General features: G+C 41.6%; 1 protein-coding gene across 7 annotated transcripts in view; it reads right to left on the bottom strand.

The window, feature by feature from the left end:
* The window catches only part of Lrrc49 (leucine rich repeat containing 49), a 122,213-nt gene that overhangs the window by 58,754 nt on the left and 44,331 nt on the right, over nt 1-19,128 (bottom strand). For all 7 annotated transcript variants that reach the window (XM_041679627.1, XM_041679629.1, XM_041679626.1 and 4 more), the window contains one exon: nt 10,666-10,727. In XM_041679627.1, the coding sequence (XP_041535561.1) occupies nt 10,666-10,727 (62 nt within the window). The remainder of the gene's footprint in view (nt 1-10,665; nt 10,728-19,128) is intronic.

Genomic DNA, 19,128 nt, shown 5'->3' with positions numbered 1-19,128 from the left:
TCAATGCTTTGTCCTTGTCTGTTTGCCTCTGTATCAAGTGGTCACCTCACTGCAGGTAGGGTTTCATTTGAACACTAAGGCTTTCTTCATCTTGCATTTGGCAGTAGATACATCTATTATGCATATCTATATCTGTATAGTCTACAGTGAATCTATAGAAACACTATGAGAAAAGGTGAGCTACTTAAGAATGCTCCTAGGAGGTCTTGTCTATTTCCCCTTCCCCAGGGGATCTATGTATGTATGTTTCTCTTAGGGTTCTCCTTGTTATTTAGTTTCTCTGGGGTCTACAGAAAATTGGGAACATGGGGGTAAGGGGAGAAGGAAAGGCGAAAGGGGAAGAGGAGGGGAGAAGGGGAGCAGGCAGGAGAACTAGAGGGAACGGAATGGTTGAGATGGGGGAAGGACAGAGATGGTGAACAAGAAAAGAGATATCTTGATTAAGGGAGCCATTATGGGGCTAGCAAGAAACCTGGCACTAGAGAAATTCCCAGGAGTCTACAAGGATGACCCCAGTTAAGACCCTAAGCAATAGTGGGGAGGGTGTCTGAACTGGCCTTGTCCTGTAGTCAGATTGATGACTATCTTTTTTTTTAAATTTATTTATTTATTAAAGATTTCTGTCTCTTCCCCGCCACCGCCTCCCATTTCCCTCCCCCTCCCCCTATCTTAAATGTCACCAAAGAACCTACATCCAGCAACTGATGGAAGCAGATGCAGGGAACAACAGTGGAGCACTGGGTGAGGTCCCAAAGTCCCGTAGAAGAGAGGGAGGAGTGAGGATACGAGCAAAGAGGTCAAGACCATGATGGGGACACCCACTGAAACAGCTTGCCTGAGCTAATGAAAGCCTTCCAACTTTGGCCTGACAGCTAGGGAACCAGTATGGGACTTAACTAGGCCCTCTCTGAATGTGAGTGACAGTTGTATGACTGGGCAGACTGCGGAGCCACTGGCAGTGAGGCCAGGACTTATTCCTACTGCTTGTTCTGGCTTTTTAGAACCCATTCTCTCTGGAGGGATACCTTGCTCAGCCTAGATATAGTGGGGAGGGTCATAGTCCTGCCTCAAAGCAATGTGATAGACTTTGTTGACCCGTCATGGGAAACCTTACCCTCTCTGAGGAGTGGGTGGGAATGGGGTGGTGGGCGGGAGGGAGGAAGGTGGAGGAAGCAGGAGAAGGGGAGGGAATGAAAAATGGATTTGGCATGTAAAATGAGAAAAGACAGTTTTTAAAAAAAAATAAATTAAAAATATTAATAAACAGACAATAAAATGCTGTTAAAAAAATGCTCCTAGTAGATTTCTTGGGTTTGTTTTTTAAATTGTGAATTTAATCTATTTATACCTTAATTTTTCTGAATATATTTTTAATTTCTTCCTGTTTGATAAAAAACCAAAATGGAAAACATAAATGCATACTGTTTTTGCTTCTGAACCAAGAAAAAAAACTACCCAATATTTAATTGCAAATAATTTTAAGGCTTAAGGGCCTTCCTTTATTTATTTATTTACTTATTATGTATACAATATTCTGTCTGCGTGTATGCAGGCCAGAAGAGGGTACCAGACATCATTACAGATGATTGTGAACCACCATGTGGTTGCCGGGAATTGAACTCAGGACCTTTGGAAGGGCAGGCAATGCTCTTAACCGCTGAGCCATCTCTCCAGCCCAAGAGCCTTCCTTTTAAGAATATGCAACAAAAGCTTCTATTCTAGAAACTTCACATTAACAAAACCTTAGAGGTCTTTGATACATCATTGCTTTTAAAAATGTTAGTTCAGGCAGGTGGTGGTGGCAAATACCTTTAATCCCAGCAGAGGCAGGTGGATCTTTGTGAGTTCAAGACCAGCCTGGTCTACAGAGAGACTTCCAGGACAGGCTCCAAAGCTACACAGAGAAACCCTGTCTTGAAAAACAAAAAACAAAAACAAACAAACAAACAAGCTGTCAGTTTAACTCATAGTTACTGGGAAGAACCTATCCCCTGTGTAGTGTAAGACCAACTAATCTCTCTCTCTCTCTCTCTCTCTCTCTCTCTCTCTCTCTCTTACACACACACACACACACACACACACACACACACACACACACACCTCAGGGACCATCATGAAAGAGGAAGTAGAAAGACTGTAAAAGCCAGAGGTCAGAGAAAACTGGAGACGAGTAATGTCTTCTGGACATGACTGGGCCACTCTCTCCAATTCACGGCAGTTATGGCTGCCTGTACAAGACCTGCACAGGAGCAAGCCAGTCAGTAGTCTAGATTGGAGGGAGGTGGGGCTTATAAGCCCCTATTCCTTGCTAAGGAGCTCTGGACAATTGATGGTTTCTAAGAGAGGCAGGGCCAGTTTTCTTTAAGGGTATGGCCAATGGTTGGTCTCTAGAACCCTGTCTCGGTGACCTGCTCCAGTAGATGGTCCCATATCCATCAAGATATGGGCAGCACAGACTGGACGCAGTAGGTTATTAAAAAAGAGGGACAGGAAGTTGGAATAAGGCTGGGATGGATCTGGGAGAAGTCAGGGGTAAATGTGATTAATGATTTATCTACATCTATGAAATTCTTAAAGAATTAATAAAAATTATATTAAAAATGTTATTTCAAGCCAGCATGTGACACATACTAGTAATACCAACACTAAACAGTTGATTTACGCAGCAAGTTCAGGACTATCCTATGCTACATAGCAAGACCCTCTTTCTAAATAAATATACATACATTCATGCTAATTCATTGCTATAAATAGCTATCAACCTCTCAGCTTCTTAAGTGTGAATTCAGCCTGATGCAAAGTATGTGCATACCCAGCAAGCAAAATCTTTGTTTAATTTCAGTTTAAGAAGGCTTCTATTGAGAAAAAAATACTTCAATTTATTTGAACTCATGAAAAGAAGTCTTTATAACTAAAATAAATGGAGGTAGAAAGTTCATGGTAACTTCAAATCATATGTGTTTATTGATAAGCTGGTTGAGAAGGCTCAGAAAATCTCTAACTGACCAATGATACCCACAGAAGAAAGTCCATCTTTGAGCTGAGAACATAAATGTGGAATGATTAACCTCAACATTTTCTCCAGAGGATCTGGACAGTCAGTAAACTCAGGACCACTCCCTGCTTCAGAATGCCTCACTACAACCTAGGGCAACATTTCTATGTACTTTTGTACCTGCAGAGTTAATATTTCAAATGACTACAGATAAAACATGACAGACATCGAGGATAATAAAGCAAGGCCTACAATAATGGTAAAACAAAAAAAAAATGTAATGATGTACATTAGATTTATGTGCTTCTCCCCTTGGTGATCACATAAGAGAATAAACAAGCACGGTAGAGGCCCCCAGATTTCCCACTGACTTCCTTCCTTTCCTTTCTTTTCATTTTTTCTTTCTTTTTAAAACTGTACTTGCTTCATGAACTCTGACCCTTCAATAAACTTCAAGGCTTACAAACACTGTCCTCAGAAAACACCATTTCTGATAGTTGCTGAGACCAGAAAGAGGAGAATCACAGTGCAGAAGGAAAAGCCATAGGGTTACACAGTCAACTTCTCAACAGCCTATTCAAATAAGACTGTTACCATTGGGGTCATCTGGTTTTCGGGGCTCCCTAATAACTCAACGAATGAACCTCTATCCTCTATTCATGTCATTTAAATACTTTTCTTGGCAGTCAACTCCATACACAATTTAGTGAATTAGAAGACACAATGTAAGTATATTCTGTTAATAGTTCAAAGAAAACCTCACCCAAGTTAGATTGTACAAAATACAAAGACTCAGAAGACACACAAAGGAGTTGACCTCTGGTGCTCATTTATGTACAGAAACACTTAAAGTTACACCACAAAGTTCTAGGAGAATGGCACTGATGCTAGTTTCTATAACAGAGGGAAATCTTGTGCTTGCTTAATATGTATAGGTCCTGAGCTCCATCCCCACCAACACACACACATGGTGCGGGAGAATTGTCTGTATTCTGTCAATCATGTTATAAATAAATGCTGATTGGCCAGGCAGGAAATATAGGTGGAAGAAAACAGACAGGAAGTAGAAATGATGTAATGAGAACAGGAGAATTCTGGGAAGGAGGAAGCTGATTCCTCCCACTCCTGCCTAGACCACCGAAGCAGCAGGATGTGATCTGCCCCACTGAAAAAAAGGTACTGAGCCACATGGCTAACACAGATCAGGAAAATGGGTTAATCAAGATGTGAGAGCCAGTGAGAGGCTAGAGCTAATGGGCCAATCAGCTTATAATTTATGGAGACCTATGTGTGATTTTCTTTGGGGCTAAACAGCTGGGGGTACCAGGCAGGACAGAAACCCCAACAAACAGGACCCACTCATGTTACACACACACACACACACACACACACACACACACACGGAGGAATAGGAGAAAGAGGAGATCATTAATGGTTATAATTCCTAACAGAATCCACTAGAGTCTTCTCCTTTAAGAAAAAGTATTTTTTGTGTTTTTATGAGTATTTTGCCTACACGTATGTATGTACACTGCATGCATGCCTGGTGCCTCCAGAAGTTAGAAGCAGGTGTTGAATTCGCTGAAACTGAAGTTACAGATATTTGTGAGCCACCATGTGGGTTCTAGCCCTCAGATAGACAAGAATTTTTCCTAAGCTATGGCCACATTCATGGATCTTTTGCATACCCTGGTGCTGGTTGGAGGCTGCCCGCCCGCGATTAGCCATATGTCACCAAACCTGGTAACCTGAATTCATTCCCCAAGACCACATGGTGGAAGGAGAAAACCAATGCAACAAGTTGTCCTCTGACTTCCAATAGGTGCTGTAGCACATGCCCCTGCTCAATAATAAATAATAAATGAGAAAATAAATGCTATAATAAAAAAGACAGCACTGAGAACACTGTGACTGCTTTGTAAAAAGTTGAGCTAAAGACATGGCTCAGTGGTTAAAAGCTTTAAACGCTCTTGCAAAAAGACCCAAGTTTAGTTCCCAGAAACCAAAGCAGGTAGCTCACACTCCTTGCAAATCCATTTCCAGAAGATCTTCTGGCCCCCTTCATGTATGTGGCATACATATCACATATACTCACATACATATGCACATGCATGCATACATGCATAGATGCAAATAAAACTATTTTTTTTAAAGTTTCAAAGGCAGAGTGTAGTGGCTTACATATGTATTTCCAGAAATTTGGAAGATAAGGCAGGAAGATTGCTATAATTTCAGTAAGGCTCTGTCTTAAAAAGTTAACAATAACAAAACATAACCAAAACAAAAAGTTTCAGTAAAACTCGGAGAAAGTTGAGTCCAAAGCACTATCCTTATAAGGAAAAGAGGTCTGCCAGGTACATCCTTGCAGGGAGTAATGCTCCATCATCCGTATGCTTTAGGAATTCCAGTGCATGGGAACACTAAAAGGCAGCCTTATATTTTCCATATTATTCTATAAATGCCTTGCAGTCATTGTTCCTGAATAGACACAGCTCAAAGGCAGCCCTATGCATAGGCTCCACTGCATATTCAAAAGCCCTTGTTCCCTTAGGCTTTTCTTGTATCTAGAAGTTCTGGACAACAGCCTTGCTGACAAACCAGTACATTAACCCTGGAAGCCTGAGACATCTGCCATGAGAACATGATTATTTATGGCTTTAAACCTCACAGGTCCAGGCAGCAAACAGAACCTGAATGACCTAGCAACAGCCTGACCAAGGGCACAGCAGAAGTAAACCCCGTACTGGAGGAGTTAGATCCTGACTGGAACTGTCTAGGTGCTGGGGATGAGGAAATGATGGGCAGCACACACATATCCCTTTGTTGTTTCCAGTTCACGGTCTAGCAGAGGATAATTTAAAACCAGAGCACAGGCTACACATTTCAGTAACAATACACCCAGCTCAGCAGGCTCTTAGTGCCTAAGGCAAGACCCCACAGAAACTCTCAAACTTTAAAAACCAAACTTACAGTGAGAAATTTCCCTATTTCCATTATAAACCAATTCATACATTCCTAGAATTAAGTCCCCTCTACACACACACACACACACACACACACACACACACACACAGATCCACTTACAAACCAAAGTAGAAAAATTTCATAAAATAGTGTTTTCCTTACAGTGTAGGGTGGACTCTGATATTTTCTCTGCTTATTTTCCGGGTCCTTGAGGCACCAAGCTGGTTATAGCATCCCTGGGTATGTTCTGACTTGAGGTTGTAAGACACACAAATCAGTTTTCAAGTCAGATATAGTTTTTTGTTTTACCTATGAGTTCTTGAACTGGGTTTAAAACTACAGAATTGAGTTGGGGGCGGGGAGCTGTGGAATTGGAAACTGCAGAAAGTAACTCCAAATGCTTCATTTAGCATGTGAACTCTTGGTGTCATTTAATCTGAGAGATACAGGGTGATCTGGTTATTCTGATATGGAGAAGAAATGAAAAGGTGATTGCCAAAGTTGGAAGCAGACACAAAGACTGAGCAGAGGTATAGGATGCTTTAAGGAGCTAGGTGGGACAGAATGTTGAGCACTGTGGGGGATATGAGAACTGGAAGATTAAGCATGGCCTGTTCTGCAAGCTCCCTCTTCTGGTGTCTTCTATACTGTCTTAAAAGTACCTGAGTGCTCACACTTAGGAAGGAAATTCCGACATGTACCAACATAGATGAACCTTGAGTATACTATGCTAAGTAAAATGGGCTTCACATAAAAATTCAAACACTGCAGGATTTCATTCAAGTGAGGATCCCCCTCCAGCAATCAAATTCAGAGACAGAAAGTAGAGTACAGGACACTAGCAGCTGAGGACAGGGAGTAATGCATAATGCAGACTTACTTCGTGAGTTTAGAGCTCTAGGTTTGCAAGATGAAAGAGCTCTTGAGGCTGGCTGCAAAAGAGCATGGACACACCTCACACTACTGATACACACTTTCAAAACAGCATTATACTGCAAGAGTCCTCGCCAGAGCCTCAGTAGATTCTTAGAACAGGGACAGCAAGTATTGGGAGCAGACATGACTAGGTTGTTCAGGCAATTCCAGAAGGTCTTGGCAAGAATAGACTACCTTTTGCCAGGTGGTGGTGGCACACACCTTTACGCCTTTAATCCTAGCACTCAGGAGGTAGAGGCCCATGGATCTCTGTGAGTTCAAGGTCAGCCTGGTTTAAAAAAGCTAGCTAGTTCCAGGACAGGCTACAAAGCTACAGAGAAACCCTGTCTCTGGGAGGGGGAGGTAGGGGGATATACTACCTTTCTCAAGATAGCTGACTCCTGAACTAAGCTCGGGCTCAACATGGAAACAGAGGCTAATGGAAGAGTTCTAGGTATCACCTTATGGCAGAGGTCACCAGGGCAGGGTTCTAGGTATATCCTGATGGCTGAGGTCACCAGGGCAGGGTTTTAGGTATGTCCTGATGGCCAAGGTCAACAGGGATCCTCCATACCTAGGAGGCAAGTTTCCTTCCTGTATGTGCACATCCCAAAGAAAGTCCAACTACAGATCAGATGCGCTCCCTCAGGACAGCATCCTCTGCATACACAGATCCTCAATTTACCATCTGCATTCACAGAGCCTTTTAAAAAGCGTGTGTTGAAGAAAAAAATTGTCTTAGTCATTGTTCTATTGCTTTGCAGAGACACCATGACCATAGTAACTCTTATAAAAGAAAACATTGAGTTGGGGCTTGCTTATATTCTGAGGTTTAGTCCATTATCACCATAATGAGAGGCATGGCTGCATGCAGGCAGACATAGTGCTAGAGTGGTACCTGAGAGTTCTACATCCAGAATGGCAGGCAAAGGAGGAGAGTGAGAGTGCCACTGGGCCTGGCTTGGGCTTCTGAAGCCCCAAAGGTCAAATGAAGTGACATACTTCCTCCAACAAGGCCACACTCACCCCAAGGCCACACCTCATAATGTCACTCCCTAAGCATTCAAATATGAGCTTATGGGGGCCATTCTTATTCAAATCACCACATAAATCTATCTATGAATTTTCTAGTGAAATCTCATTTTGGAATTTTCTGTATTTACAAGGCATCTAAGAGTTGATGCAAATGGATCATTAAGCATCCCAACAATGTGGTGGAAACCTAGGAAGTCCTACAACAGAAAAGGTCAATAAACTTTCCCCTCTAAATGGCCACATACTGGATAATTTCAATTGTTAGATGCAGTCAGCATCTCTCAGAGAGGACCAGAAGATCCTATGATATATGCTATTATTTTGTTGCTTCTTCTCTTCATGATCTCTGCTACTCAAGAACACTGGGCTGTAAAGCCTGCCAACTCTATTAATCAGAATATGGAGTCCAGAAAATGCACTGAGTTATCATTAAAGGTAGCCTCTAGTGGTCTGTGGCATAGCTAACTGACATATATGTATCCTTTTTGTTATTTATTTATTTATTTAGTTAGTTATTTATTAAAGATTTCTGCCTCCTCCCCACCACTGCCTCCCATTTCCCTCCCCCCCAATAAAGTCCCCCTCCCTTGTCAGCCCAAAGAGCAATCAGGGTTCCCTGCCCTGTAGGAAATCCAAGGACCACCCACCTCCAACCAGGTCTAGTAAGGTGAGCATCCAAACTGCCTAGGCTCCCACAAAGCCAGTATGTGCAGTAGGATCAAAAACCCATTGCCATTGTTCTTGCGTTCTCAGTAGTCCTCATTGTCCACTATGTTCAGTGAGTCCGGTTTTATCCCATGCTTTTTCAGACCCAGGCCAGCTGGCCTTGGTGAGTTCCCAATAGAACATCCCCATTGTCTCAGTGTGTGGGTGCATATATGTATCTTAAGTAAAGTTTACACAAATGTTTTCATGGCTTGATCCCCAAGAGATTTTTCTTCCCCAGACCCAATGTACTCATGATACAAAACCTCTGGGCCACTGGGCGGTGGTGGCACATGCCTTTAATCTCAGCACTTAGGAGGCAGAGGCAGGCAGATCTCTGAGTTCGAGCCCAGCCTGGTCTACAGAGAGAGTTCCAAGACAGCTAGAGCTACACAGAGAACCCTGTCTCAGAAAACCAAAAAAACAAACCTGTAGCCACAGATACCAATACAGAGCAACAGATCCACTTTGCCTCCAACACAGATCGGGGAAACACTATAGAAAAGCTCAAGCTTAGACCACGGAGAAACACAGAGAAGGCAGTCTCGGGAGAACAAAAACCTTGAAATGCTGCCTCACTTATTTCTCAATTTCTTAGGAAACCATGCTTTTTCAAGGAAAAAAAAACCATTATTTTGATTTTGTTGGATGGGTGAACCTCCCTTCCAGACTTTGAAAGAAAGTTGTCCAGTATATAAGCAACCAACGCTGACTCCTTATAAACCCAGAGTTTAGGAGTTCGGAGAGCTTGGTGCCCTGGGGCCTGGGCATAACCTACATATAAGCAAATACATACCTCTTCAGTTGCTCACACGAACAACAAGAAGAAACTAGTTCACCGCAGACTGGGGAAATCTAAGGCTTTACAGCAGCTTAAACTGATTGTGCATATCAGATACTTACAACATGATTCATAAAAGTAGCAAATTACATTTATAAAGTAGCAACAAAATAATTTTGTTTGGGGGTCCCCATAACATGAGGAACTGCATTAAAGGGTCACAGCATTAGGAAGGTTGAGAACTACCGCTTTAGAGCTTTGGCAGTCTTTAGGTAGAAATCCCCTGAAGAAAACCAATGCCAACAGAAGAAGTTATGCGCACACACACACACACACACACACACACACACACACACGACAGCAGGACAGCTAGAAAAGCCCCACACAGACTGAGAGGAACACGGAAAGCCCTTCAGAAAACTTCCATGCTTCTCACCATCTTCAGATAACTGTTTTCTTTTAGAGATATAGGCTAGGAAGATGAGGTTGAACCCAGGAATGGGGGTGGGGGCAGTGAACAGAAAGATGAAAAACCCATGGTTTCTAGTGCTCAGAAGCACAGACCTAGAGTCCGGGAAGAGTGTGCTTTTAAGCTTAGTGATTCCCCTTTCACAAACGGTCTTGAAGAGAAACCAAAGAGGTCATAGAGTCAAGCCCAAAGATCTAGGGAAGGAGGCAGGACAGACTAGGGAAGAGGAGGTCTTTTTGCCCTGGGAAGCGGCTTTTGCCTCTGCTTCAGTTCTGTGACCTCCCACACTAACCCGGAACAAGACATCATGATATAAGACAAGGACGGTAAGCAAAATGTGTGTGTTCACCTATTCTAATGCCCTTCTCTGCAGAGACTCTCTCAGCAGGCAGGCAGGGCCAATTCCCATTCAGCTCAGTGACAAACATAGCCTGCTTTATTACAAATGCTCAGCATCTGTGCAAACTGCAGATGATAATTCATGAAAGAAACTAATTCAGTTGAGTGAGGCAGTGGCTGTCAAACAAAGGACAGCAAATCCGCACTGCCGACCCCCGCGCAGCCCACCAGCACGGCTAAAGAAAGGCCATGCTTTGCTAATTGCATCATCTTTAGCAACAGAGGCAGAAGACACAAGAGCTTCCTTTTCCCAACAAAGAACTTTGTCATGGGCGGTCCTCCCATTTTCAAATGTAAAATCTGTCAGGACAGTAAAACTCTCCACTCCGCTGGCTATCTCAAAGCATTAGAGCCCACACAGACAAGTTATCTATTAATGACGAGTTGGGAATTCTCACATACCTAGATATATTGTTGAAGCTGAGAAAGAGGCGTTGGAGGCAGGGCAAATTATCCACATCTCTCTAGAAGAAAACAGAAAGCAAAAATTTATCAGTTGAAAGAAAAAAAAGTACCGTATTTTAAAATGCTTTCTTGTTCAGCTGCTGGAAGGCATTCATGTGGCTCCCCCTCCCGCAGCCTCGCTCCACCGTTCATTTCTAGAGCACTCGGAGATCCATTCTTTGCTGCAGAGCGAGTGGGAGGGTTTCAGCACATCCGCAGGACGAGCTGCACCAGCGCCAGCAAGGTAAAAAGCAGTGGAGGAAGCGGGGAGCGCTGCGGCTAGCCTCCTTCAGCGTGCTTTTGGGAAGGATGCCAGGATGCTACTTCAGCATTTACTGTAGCATAGCGGTGTGATCAGGGCTTGTTCAAAGTCACTTTTCAAAGGGAGACATCCAAAAGCTTTCCAAACAATGGTATAAATTTCAAAGCGATTTGCCTCATTATTCTCAAACTTGGAAACAGATCCAATACAGGAACAACCACCCCCCAAACGAAAAGCAGATCATAATGTCACTGGAGGGCACAATAAGGTCAGCTCCTAATCTAGGCACAACCCGAAGATTTAGACTGTGTGCTCAAACACGTGCTAAAAGCATTCCTGCAGTATTTTAAGAAGTTGCCCTTAGCCAATACTGAAGTATTTAGGCTGGGATGATTAAAAAACAGTTACAAAATAAATACGCCCAACTTCATCAGGGAAAAGACAAACAAATAAGAAACCTTCTGAAAAGCATGGCATACTAGCGGCACGGACTCTGCAGAGGAAGTGGATCAATCTGACTTAGTCCAGAGAAGAGAGCAGCCAAGAAGCTGCAGGTGCAGAGTGGAGGGTGAGCTGAAGGGGCGGATGGTAGACTGACACGCAGAGGGTAGTGGGCTGGAGGGTGGGCTGGCACGGTGGCCACACAGCCCCAGAGGCTGAGACAGGGCATTCTGGACTCCACGCACTCAGCCACTTCCCACGTAAAACTGTTTTGTTTCCAGATCAGCATCTTCCTTCTGTAGTGACTATCATCGCTGGCTCCCTGAAAAGCCTGACTCACAAGTGTGAGGAGTGGCGTCTAGATCTTTCCATGGTCAAGGTGTAAGTGTATAGACCACAGGACAGCAGATTAACCACACACCCTCACCCCCGTGATTGCGAACGGTGTAAGTCGGTAAACTTCTAGAATCATCTCTTGAAGCCACTTCTTTCTGATTTTCCCACACTTGAGGAGGAGTGCAGGTTTCACTCCAGGACCCCATTTCCCACAGGAAATGGGAGCTGGTTTTTTATCTCTTCAGAAACAAGTCAAAACTGACCTGGAAGCCTTCTCTCTACTCTCTTATCCCCACATTTCTCCTGAGCGCTACCTCAAGTATTTCTGGGCACAAGCATTGTTGGCACTCAGCTGGGGAATGGAAGCAGTGGCCTGCATCTCCTGGGAGGCAGAGCATCCTTTTAAGACTACAGTCTCACTGTTTCTCCCATGCCACAGGCAGAGCATACACACTCCTTTCAAGACATGACTGCTTTGCAATTAAAGTACAAACTCAAATTATTTTTAGGAATATAGCAAGTTCTTTTAAAAAATTGTAATGCTTTTGTATTTATTTTCTTTTATAAAATCTACCAATTTTTCAAAATCATTAACTGTCATTTCTTGATAGCTTTAAAACTACTCACAAAAAAACAAAAACTAAAAATCCAAATTTAGTTTATATACATATCAATAACCACTACTGTAGCTAGCCTTTCCAGGACTTCAAAAAGCAGAATAATTATCTACAATATTTCTGTTGTCTCAAATTTAACATCAAGAGAAAATAATTATTTTTTAATTTTCCTAAAGATTTTAAGATATATTTTATAGCAAAATTCTAACATTACAACAGATAAAAAGAAAACGTATTTGTCATATTAATCAGTTACCTAGGCATAAATTTCTTATAATAAAAAGATCTGTTAAAAAATACTAAAATATGGCCTTCGAAAGGAAACTCTGTAAGACCCAACTAGTAGGATTTACCACCCAGCGCAGGGGCTGAGGGCAAGTGCTCAGTGTCCCTCAGCCAAGCACCTCAGAGGGTCCTGGGCAAGGCAGCGTCAGAGAGAAATGGAAGCGGTCACCTGCAGTCTGGACGGCAGAGAGAAACGTTTTCTGCACTCGGGGCAGCTTTGTTATTAACATCAGAATCCTCAATTAATGGGTAAATGAGTTAGTTCTAATGCCAGAAAACAAACAAACAAACAAACAAAACCACTGGAGTTTAACACAATGACCCAAGTCTAACTTTGAAAACCTTGCTTAGCTGTGTCCAACAACCTGAATCTACTCTATCACAAATGTACCAATTTTTTTTTTTTTTTTTTTTTTTGGTTTTTCGAGACAGGGTTTCTCTGTGGTTTTGGAGCCTGTCCTGGAACTAGCTCTTGTAGACCAGGCTGGTCTCGAACTCACAAAGATCCGCCTGCCTCTGCCTCCCAAGTGCTGGGATTAAAGGCGTGCGCCACCAACGCCCAGCACAAATGTACCAATTTTAATTGAGCATAAAAGGCCTTCATTAAAGCTTTGTTTTTATAAAGTACTTAATGTACTTATTTTATTGCATGTGTACGAGTGTTTTGCCTTCATATATGTCTGCACACCAGGTGCACGCCTCAGGCCCCTGGAGGCCAGAAAAGAGCGTTGCACCCCCTAAGGTTGCAGTTACAGCCACTTGTGAGCGGCTGTGTGGGTGCTGAGAAGCCAACCCTAGTCGTCTAGCAGAGCAGCCAGTGCTCTTAACCAAAGAGTCATCTCTCCACCCCTTAAAGCCCAATTTGCTCTTTTAAAATATTTCCTTAAAGGTCTGTAGTTTTCGTTTTAGGATCTGCAGGTTTTGCTACTGTTGTTGTTTAAAGTTTATCTATTTATTTATTTTAGTTTATGAAATTTAGATGTCATTACATTTCCCCCTTCCCCTTCCTCCCTCCATCACTTCCCATGGACCCTCCTCAAATTCATGGCCTTTTTTTTATTGTTGTTACATATGAATATTCCTAAATGCATAATAAGCACAACCAGCTCAATTGCTATAATATTACTTGTATGTATATGATTTCAGGACTGACTATTTGGTACTGGATTCCCTGGGGTGAACTTCAAAAATTATCCTGCCTTTTCCTTCATAAACCAGACCAAGACTATAATGAGATAGCAGCAGACTTTAAGCTGAGCTTTGCCAGTAAGTTATTCTGGGATGGTAGGACTCAAATCAATCCACCTGCTTGACACCAGAATATGATGTAAGTATTTTGGAATGATAGAGGAAGGAGAATTGGGGGTTGGAAAGCTGTAAGGATGATCAAGCTTTATATCTCTTTAAGGAAAAGCCAACAAATTAATTTTACTGATACAGATTTAACAGTGCTAGCACATCTCCTCTGGAGGTAGCTATTTCACAGGCAAAGAGACTATCATGGGACAGTTAGAATATTAACATATATAAGCATGAAAAGAAAATGCTAATACTGACCAAAATAATTATAGGTCACATTATTAATCTTCTCATCACCTTAAATTTATTGTACTTGAAACAATACTAAAAATCATATTTAACAGATTTCTGAAGCATGACTTAAAGATTTAGCATCATCTCAAAATATAATTTTGTTAAAAATGAAGCTGAATGAAATTATGAACTCTAAGGCTGACGAGGATCAGAATTCCTTAGTTTCTCAAAGAATGTCTTTGCATCTGAAGAATTTGTCTCCTCTGCTCAGTACTGTTCTCCATATTCCCTAACTCTGTATAGAACTGAATGACTCAGCAATCTGCCTGTCTAGAACAGCTATTACTCATGACTCAGCAATCTGCCTGTCTAGAATGACTATTACTCATGACTCAGCAATATGCCTGAATAGAACATCTATTACTCAGGCTATTCTTAGTGACTCTTCTACAGAGAAATAAAGAAGAAGCAAGGTGAAGACATGGGGTACACTGAGGCAGTAAATAGAACAAAGGACAAAGAAAACTTCTTTACTATTGTTTTCATTTTAAATAAAAAAGTCAGGATACAATACACATAGAGGAAATCATTTCAGTTTGGAAAGTTACAAATGGATTCACTGACATGTTTAGAACAGGAACAAGAAAACAGTACTTCTTTTCATTAAAAGACTAAAGGCCTGAGGCAGGGAACTCCATAGGCGCAAGACTGAGCCAGCAACCTAAGCCAGAACAGGTCTGAGGCAGCAAACTCCAAAAAAGCAGGACTGAGCCAGTGAACTGAGCTGGAGTGGGCCTGGGACAGTGAATTCCACAGGAGCAGGAGTGGATTCAGATCAGGGTCATTTGCGGAAGCAGGACTGGGCCAGCAACCTAGGCCAGAGCAGCCTAAGACAGTGAGCTCCAAGTGAGTAGGAGTGGATCCAGACCAAGGATATTTGCAGAGGCAGGATTGAGCCAATGACCTGGGTCAGAGCAGAGCTGAGAAAGTGAACTCCACAGGAGCAGGTACAGGGGAGCAAATGCTGAGCAAGCGGGCCAGAGGCCGCTGTGGGTCTGGGTGTGAATCTGAGATCTCTGAGGGAGTAGACCTGAGCCAGAACCTCTGTGGGTCTGGGAATCCGTCTGGGACATCAAAGGGAGTAGGCAGGAACCAGAAACTTATGTGGGTCCAGGCGTGAGTCTGGGACCTCTGAGGGAGTAGATCAGAGTCAGAGACCTTTGCAGGACCAACCCCAAATCAGGGACCTCTGCAGGAGTGGATCCAGATCAGGGACATTTCAAGAAACAGGGCTGAGCCAACAAGTCTAGGCCAGAGCAGACCTGAGACAGCAACAAAATCAACAAAATAGAAACAAAGAAAATAATACAAAGAATCAATGAGCCAAAAAGTTGATTCTTCAAGAAAATAAACAAAATAAACAAAACTTTATCCAAACTAACCAAAAGGCAGAGAGAGGATATCTAAATTAAAAAAATCAGAAATGAAAAGGGGGATATAACAACAGACATGGAGGAAATACAGAGAATCATCAGGTCATATTTCAAAAACCTGTACTCCCAAAAATTGTAAAACTTAAAGGAAATGGACAACTTTCTGGATAAATATCACTTGCCAAAATTAAACCAAGATCATATAAGCAAATTAAACAGACCTATAACTTTAAAAAAAATAGAAACAGTCATCAAAAGGCTCCCAACCAAAAAAAGCCCAGGACCAGATGGTTTCAGCTCAGAATTCTACAAGATTTTCAAAGAAGAACTAATACCAACACTCCTCAAATTGTATCACACAATAGAAACAGAAGAAACATTGCCAAACTCTTTTTATGAGGCTACAATTACCCTGATACCCAAACCACAGAAAGACATCATTAAGAAAGAGAATTACAGATCAACCTCACTCATGAACATTGATGCAAAAAATACTAAATAATATACTGGCGAATCAAATCTAAGAACACATCAGAACCATCATCCACCATGATCAAGTCAGCTTCATTCCAGAGATGCAGGGATGGTTCAACATACAAAAATCTTTCAACGTAATCCATCATATAAACAAACTGAAAAATAAAAACCACATGATCATCTCATTTGATGCCAAAAAAGCTTTCAACAAAATACAACATCTTTTCATGATAAAGGTCTTGGAGAGAGCAGAGATATAAGGAACATACTTAAACATAATAAAGGTGATATACAGCAAGCCAACAGCCAACATCAAACTAAATGGAGAGAAACTCCCAGTGATCTCACTGAAATCAGAAACAAGACAAGGTTGTCCACTCTCTCCATCTCTATTCAATATAGTTCTTAAGGTCCTAGCTAGAGCAATAAGACAACAAAAGGAGATCAAGGGGATACAAATTGGAAAAGAAGAAGTCAAACTCTCACTATTTGCTGATGATATGATAGTTTACATAAGCAACCCAAAAATTCTACCAAGGAACTTCTACAACTCATAAACACTTTCAGTAATGTAGCAGGATACAAGATTAACTCATAAAAAAAATTAGTAGCCTTCCTTCACACAGATGATAAAAGGGCTGAGAAAGAAATCAGAGAAACATCACCCTTCACAATAGTCACAAATAGCATAAAATATCTCAAACCAAACAAGTGGAAGACTTGTATGACAAGAACTTTAAATCTTTGAAGAAAGAAATTAAAGAAGACACCAGAAAGTGGAAAAATCTCCCATGCTCTTGGGTAGGCAGAATTAACAAAGTAAAAATGGCAATCATACCAAAAGCAATCTACAAATTCAATGCAATGCCTATCAAAATCGGAGCAAAATTCTTCACAGACCTCAAAAGAATGGTACTCAACTTCATATGAAAAAACCCAGGATAGCCAAAACAATCCTATACACAAAATAACTTCTGATGCATCACAATCCCTGAGTTTAAACTCTACTACAGAGCTACAGTACTGAAAACAGCCTGGTATTGGCATAAGAACGGACAGGAGGACCAATGGTACCGAATCGAAGACCCGGCTATTAATCCACACACCTTCAAACACCTGATTTATGACAAAGAAGCAAAAAATATCAAATGGAAAAAAGAAAGCATATTTAACAAATGGTGCTGGCATAACTGGATATCAACATGTAGAAGAATGAAAATAGATCCATATTTATCACTATGCACAAAACTCAAGTCCAAATGCATCAAAGACCTCAAGATAAAACCAGCTACACTGAACCTCAAAGAAGAGAAAGTGGGAAGTACACTTGAATGCATTGGCACAGGAGACCACTTCCTAAATAGAACCCCAGAAGCACAGACACTGAGAGAAACAATTAAAAATGGGACCTCCTGAAACTGAAAAGCTCCTGTAAAGCAAAGACATAGTCAACAAGACAAAATGACAGCCTACAGAATGGGAAAAGATCTTCATCAACCCCACATCAGACAGAGGTCTGATCTCCAAAATATACAAAGAACTCAAGAAATTGGTCACCAAAAGAACAAATAATCCAATTTTTAAAAATGGAGTAGAAACAGAGAACTCTCAACAGAGGAATCTAAAATGACTGAAAGACACTTAAGGAAATGTTAAACATCCTTAGTCATCAGAGGAATGCAAAACACCAGTCAGAATGGCCAAGATCAAAAACACTGATGACAACTTATGCTGGAGAGGCTGTGGGGAAAAGGGAACACTCCTGCAGTGCTGGTAGGAATGCAAGCTGTTACAGCACCTTTGGATATCAGTTGGCAATTTCTCAGAAATTAGAAAACAACCTTCCTCAAGACTCAGTAATACCACTTTGGGGTATATATCCAAAGGATACTCAATTGTGCCACATGGACTGTGCTCAACTAGGTTCATAGCAGCATTGTTTGCTATAGCCAGAACCTGGAAACAACCTAAATGCCTCTCGATTGAAGAATGGATAAGGAAAATGTGGAACATTTACACAATGGAGTACTACACAGCAGAAAAAAAATAGTGACATCTTGAAATTTGCAGGCAAACGGGTGGAGCTCGACATCATTTTGAGTGAGGTAACCCAGACCCAGAAAGTCAATTATCACATGTACTCAGTCATGACTGGCTTTTAAACATAAAGCAAAGAAAACCAGCCTGTTAATCACAATCCCAAAAACCTAGACAACAATGAGGACCCTAAGAGACATACATAGACATAGACATACATAGATCTAATCTACATGGGGAGTAGAAAAAGACAAAATTTCCTGAGTAAATTAGGAGCATGGGGACTTTAGGAGAGGGTTGAAGGGGAGGGGAGAGGCAGGGAGGGGAGCAGAAAAAAATATAGAGCTCAATAAAAATCAATAATTTTTTTAAAAAAGACTAAATTAATTCCGAATTGCCTGCTGCAGCCATCACTTGCAGCCCAGACACACATGCTATCCAAGAACAGTACCCACTAAGCCATCATATTCTAACCACACATTTCCTTAAATGTCTATGAAAACTGTCAGTCTCTGCTCAGGCTTCTAAAAGGTACTAGTATTCTTATTTGCACTTCCAGTTTCCTATCCTTTCTAGGGCAACTGATAGCAGTCAATCAGCTGCGTGCTGCTTTTCTGATCGGATTTTCACCTACATGCTGCTGTCATTTCACCAAAGAATAGCTAAGGAGGCATTACAAACTGGACTGGAAAGCAGGTACTCGTGCTAAGGAGGGAGATCCCCACCCCTACACTCTAAAGCACTACTCTCATAGTCATGATGAAAAGGACTAGACACCTATATGTCATAGTCAATGGCCTTCCTGTATTTGAATGTGCACCTGAAATTTACATCACAAGCTATATATGTATGTATGTATGTATGTATATATATATATATATATATAGTGTGTGTGTGTGTGTGTGTGTGTAACAAAAAAGCTGACAAAAGTGCAGCCTGATATATGTGCCCCTATGTCTGGAAGATACAAACTCAACAAGTTTCACAGCATTCTGAGGAT

The sequence above is a fragment of the Microtus oregoni genome, unplaced genomic scaffold (genome assembly GCF_018167655.1).
Source record: "Microtus oregoni isolate MIOR12 unplaced genomic scaffold, Mior012 000032F_ref0000030, whole genome shotgun sequence".
Classification (NCBI taxonomy): Eukaryota; Metazoa; Chordata; class Mammalia; order Rodentia; family Cricetidae; genus Microtus; species Microtus oregoni.
This window is presented reverse-complemented; position numbering and strand designations above follow the sequence as displayed.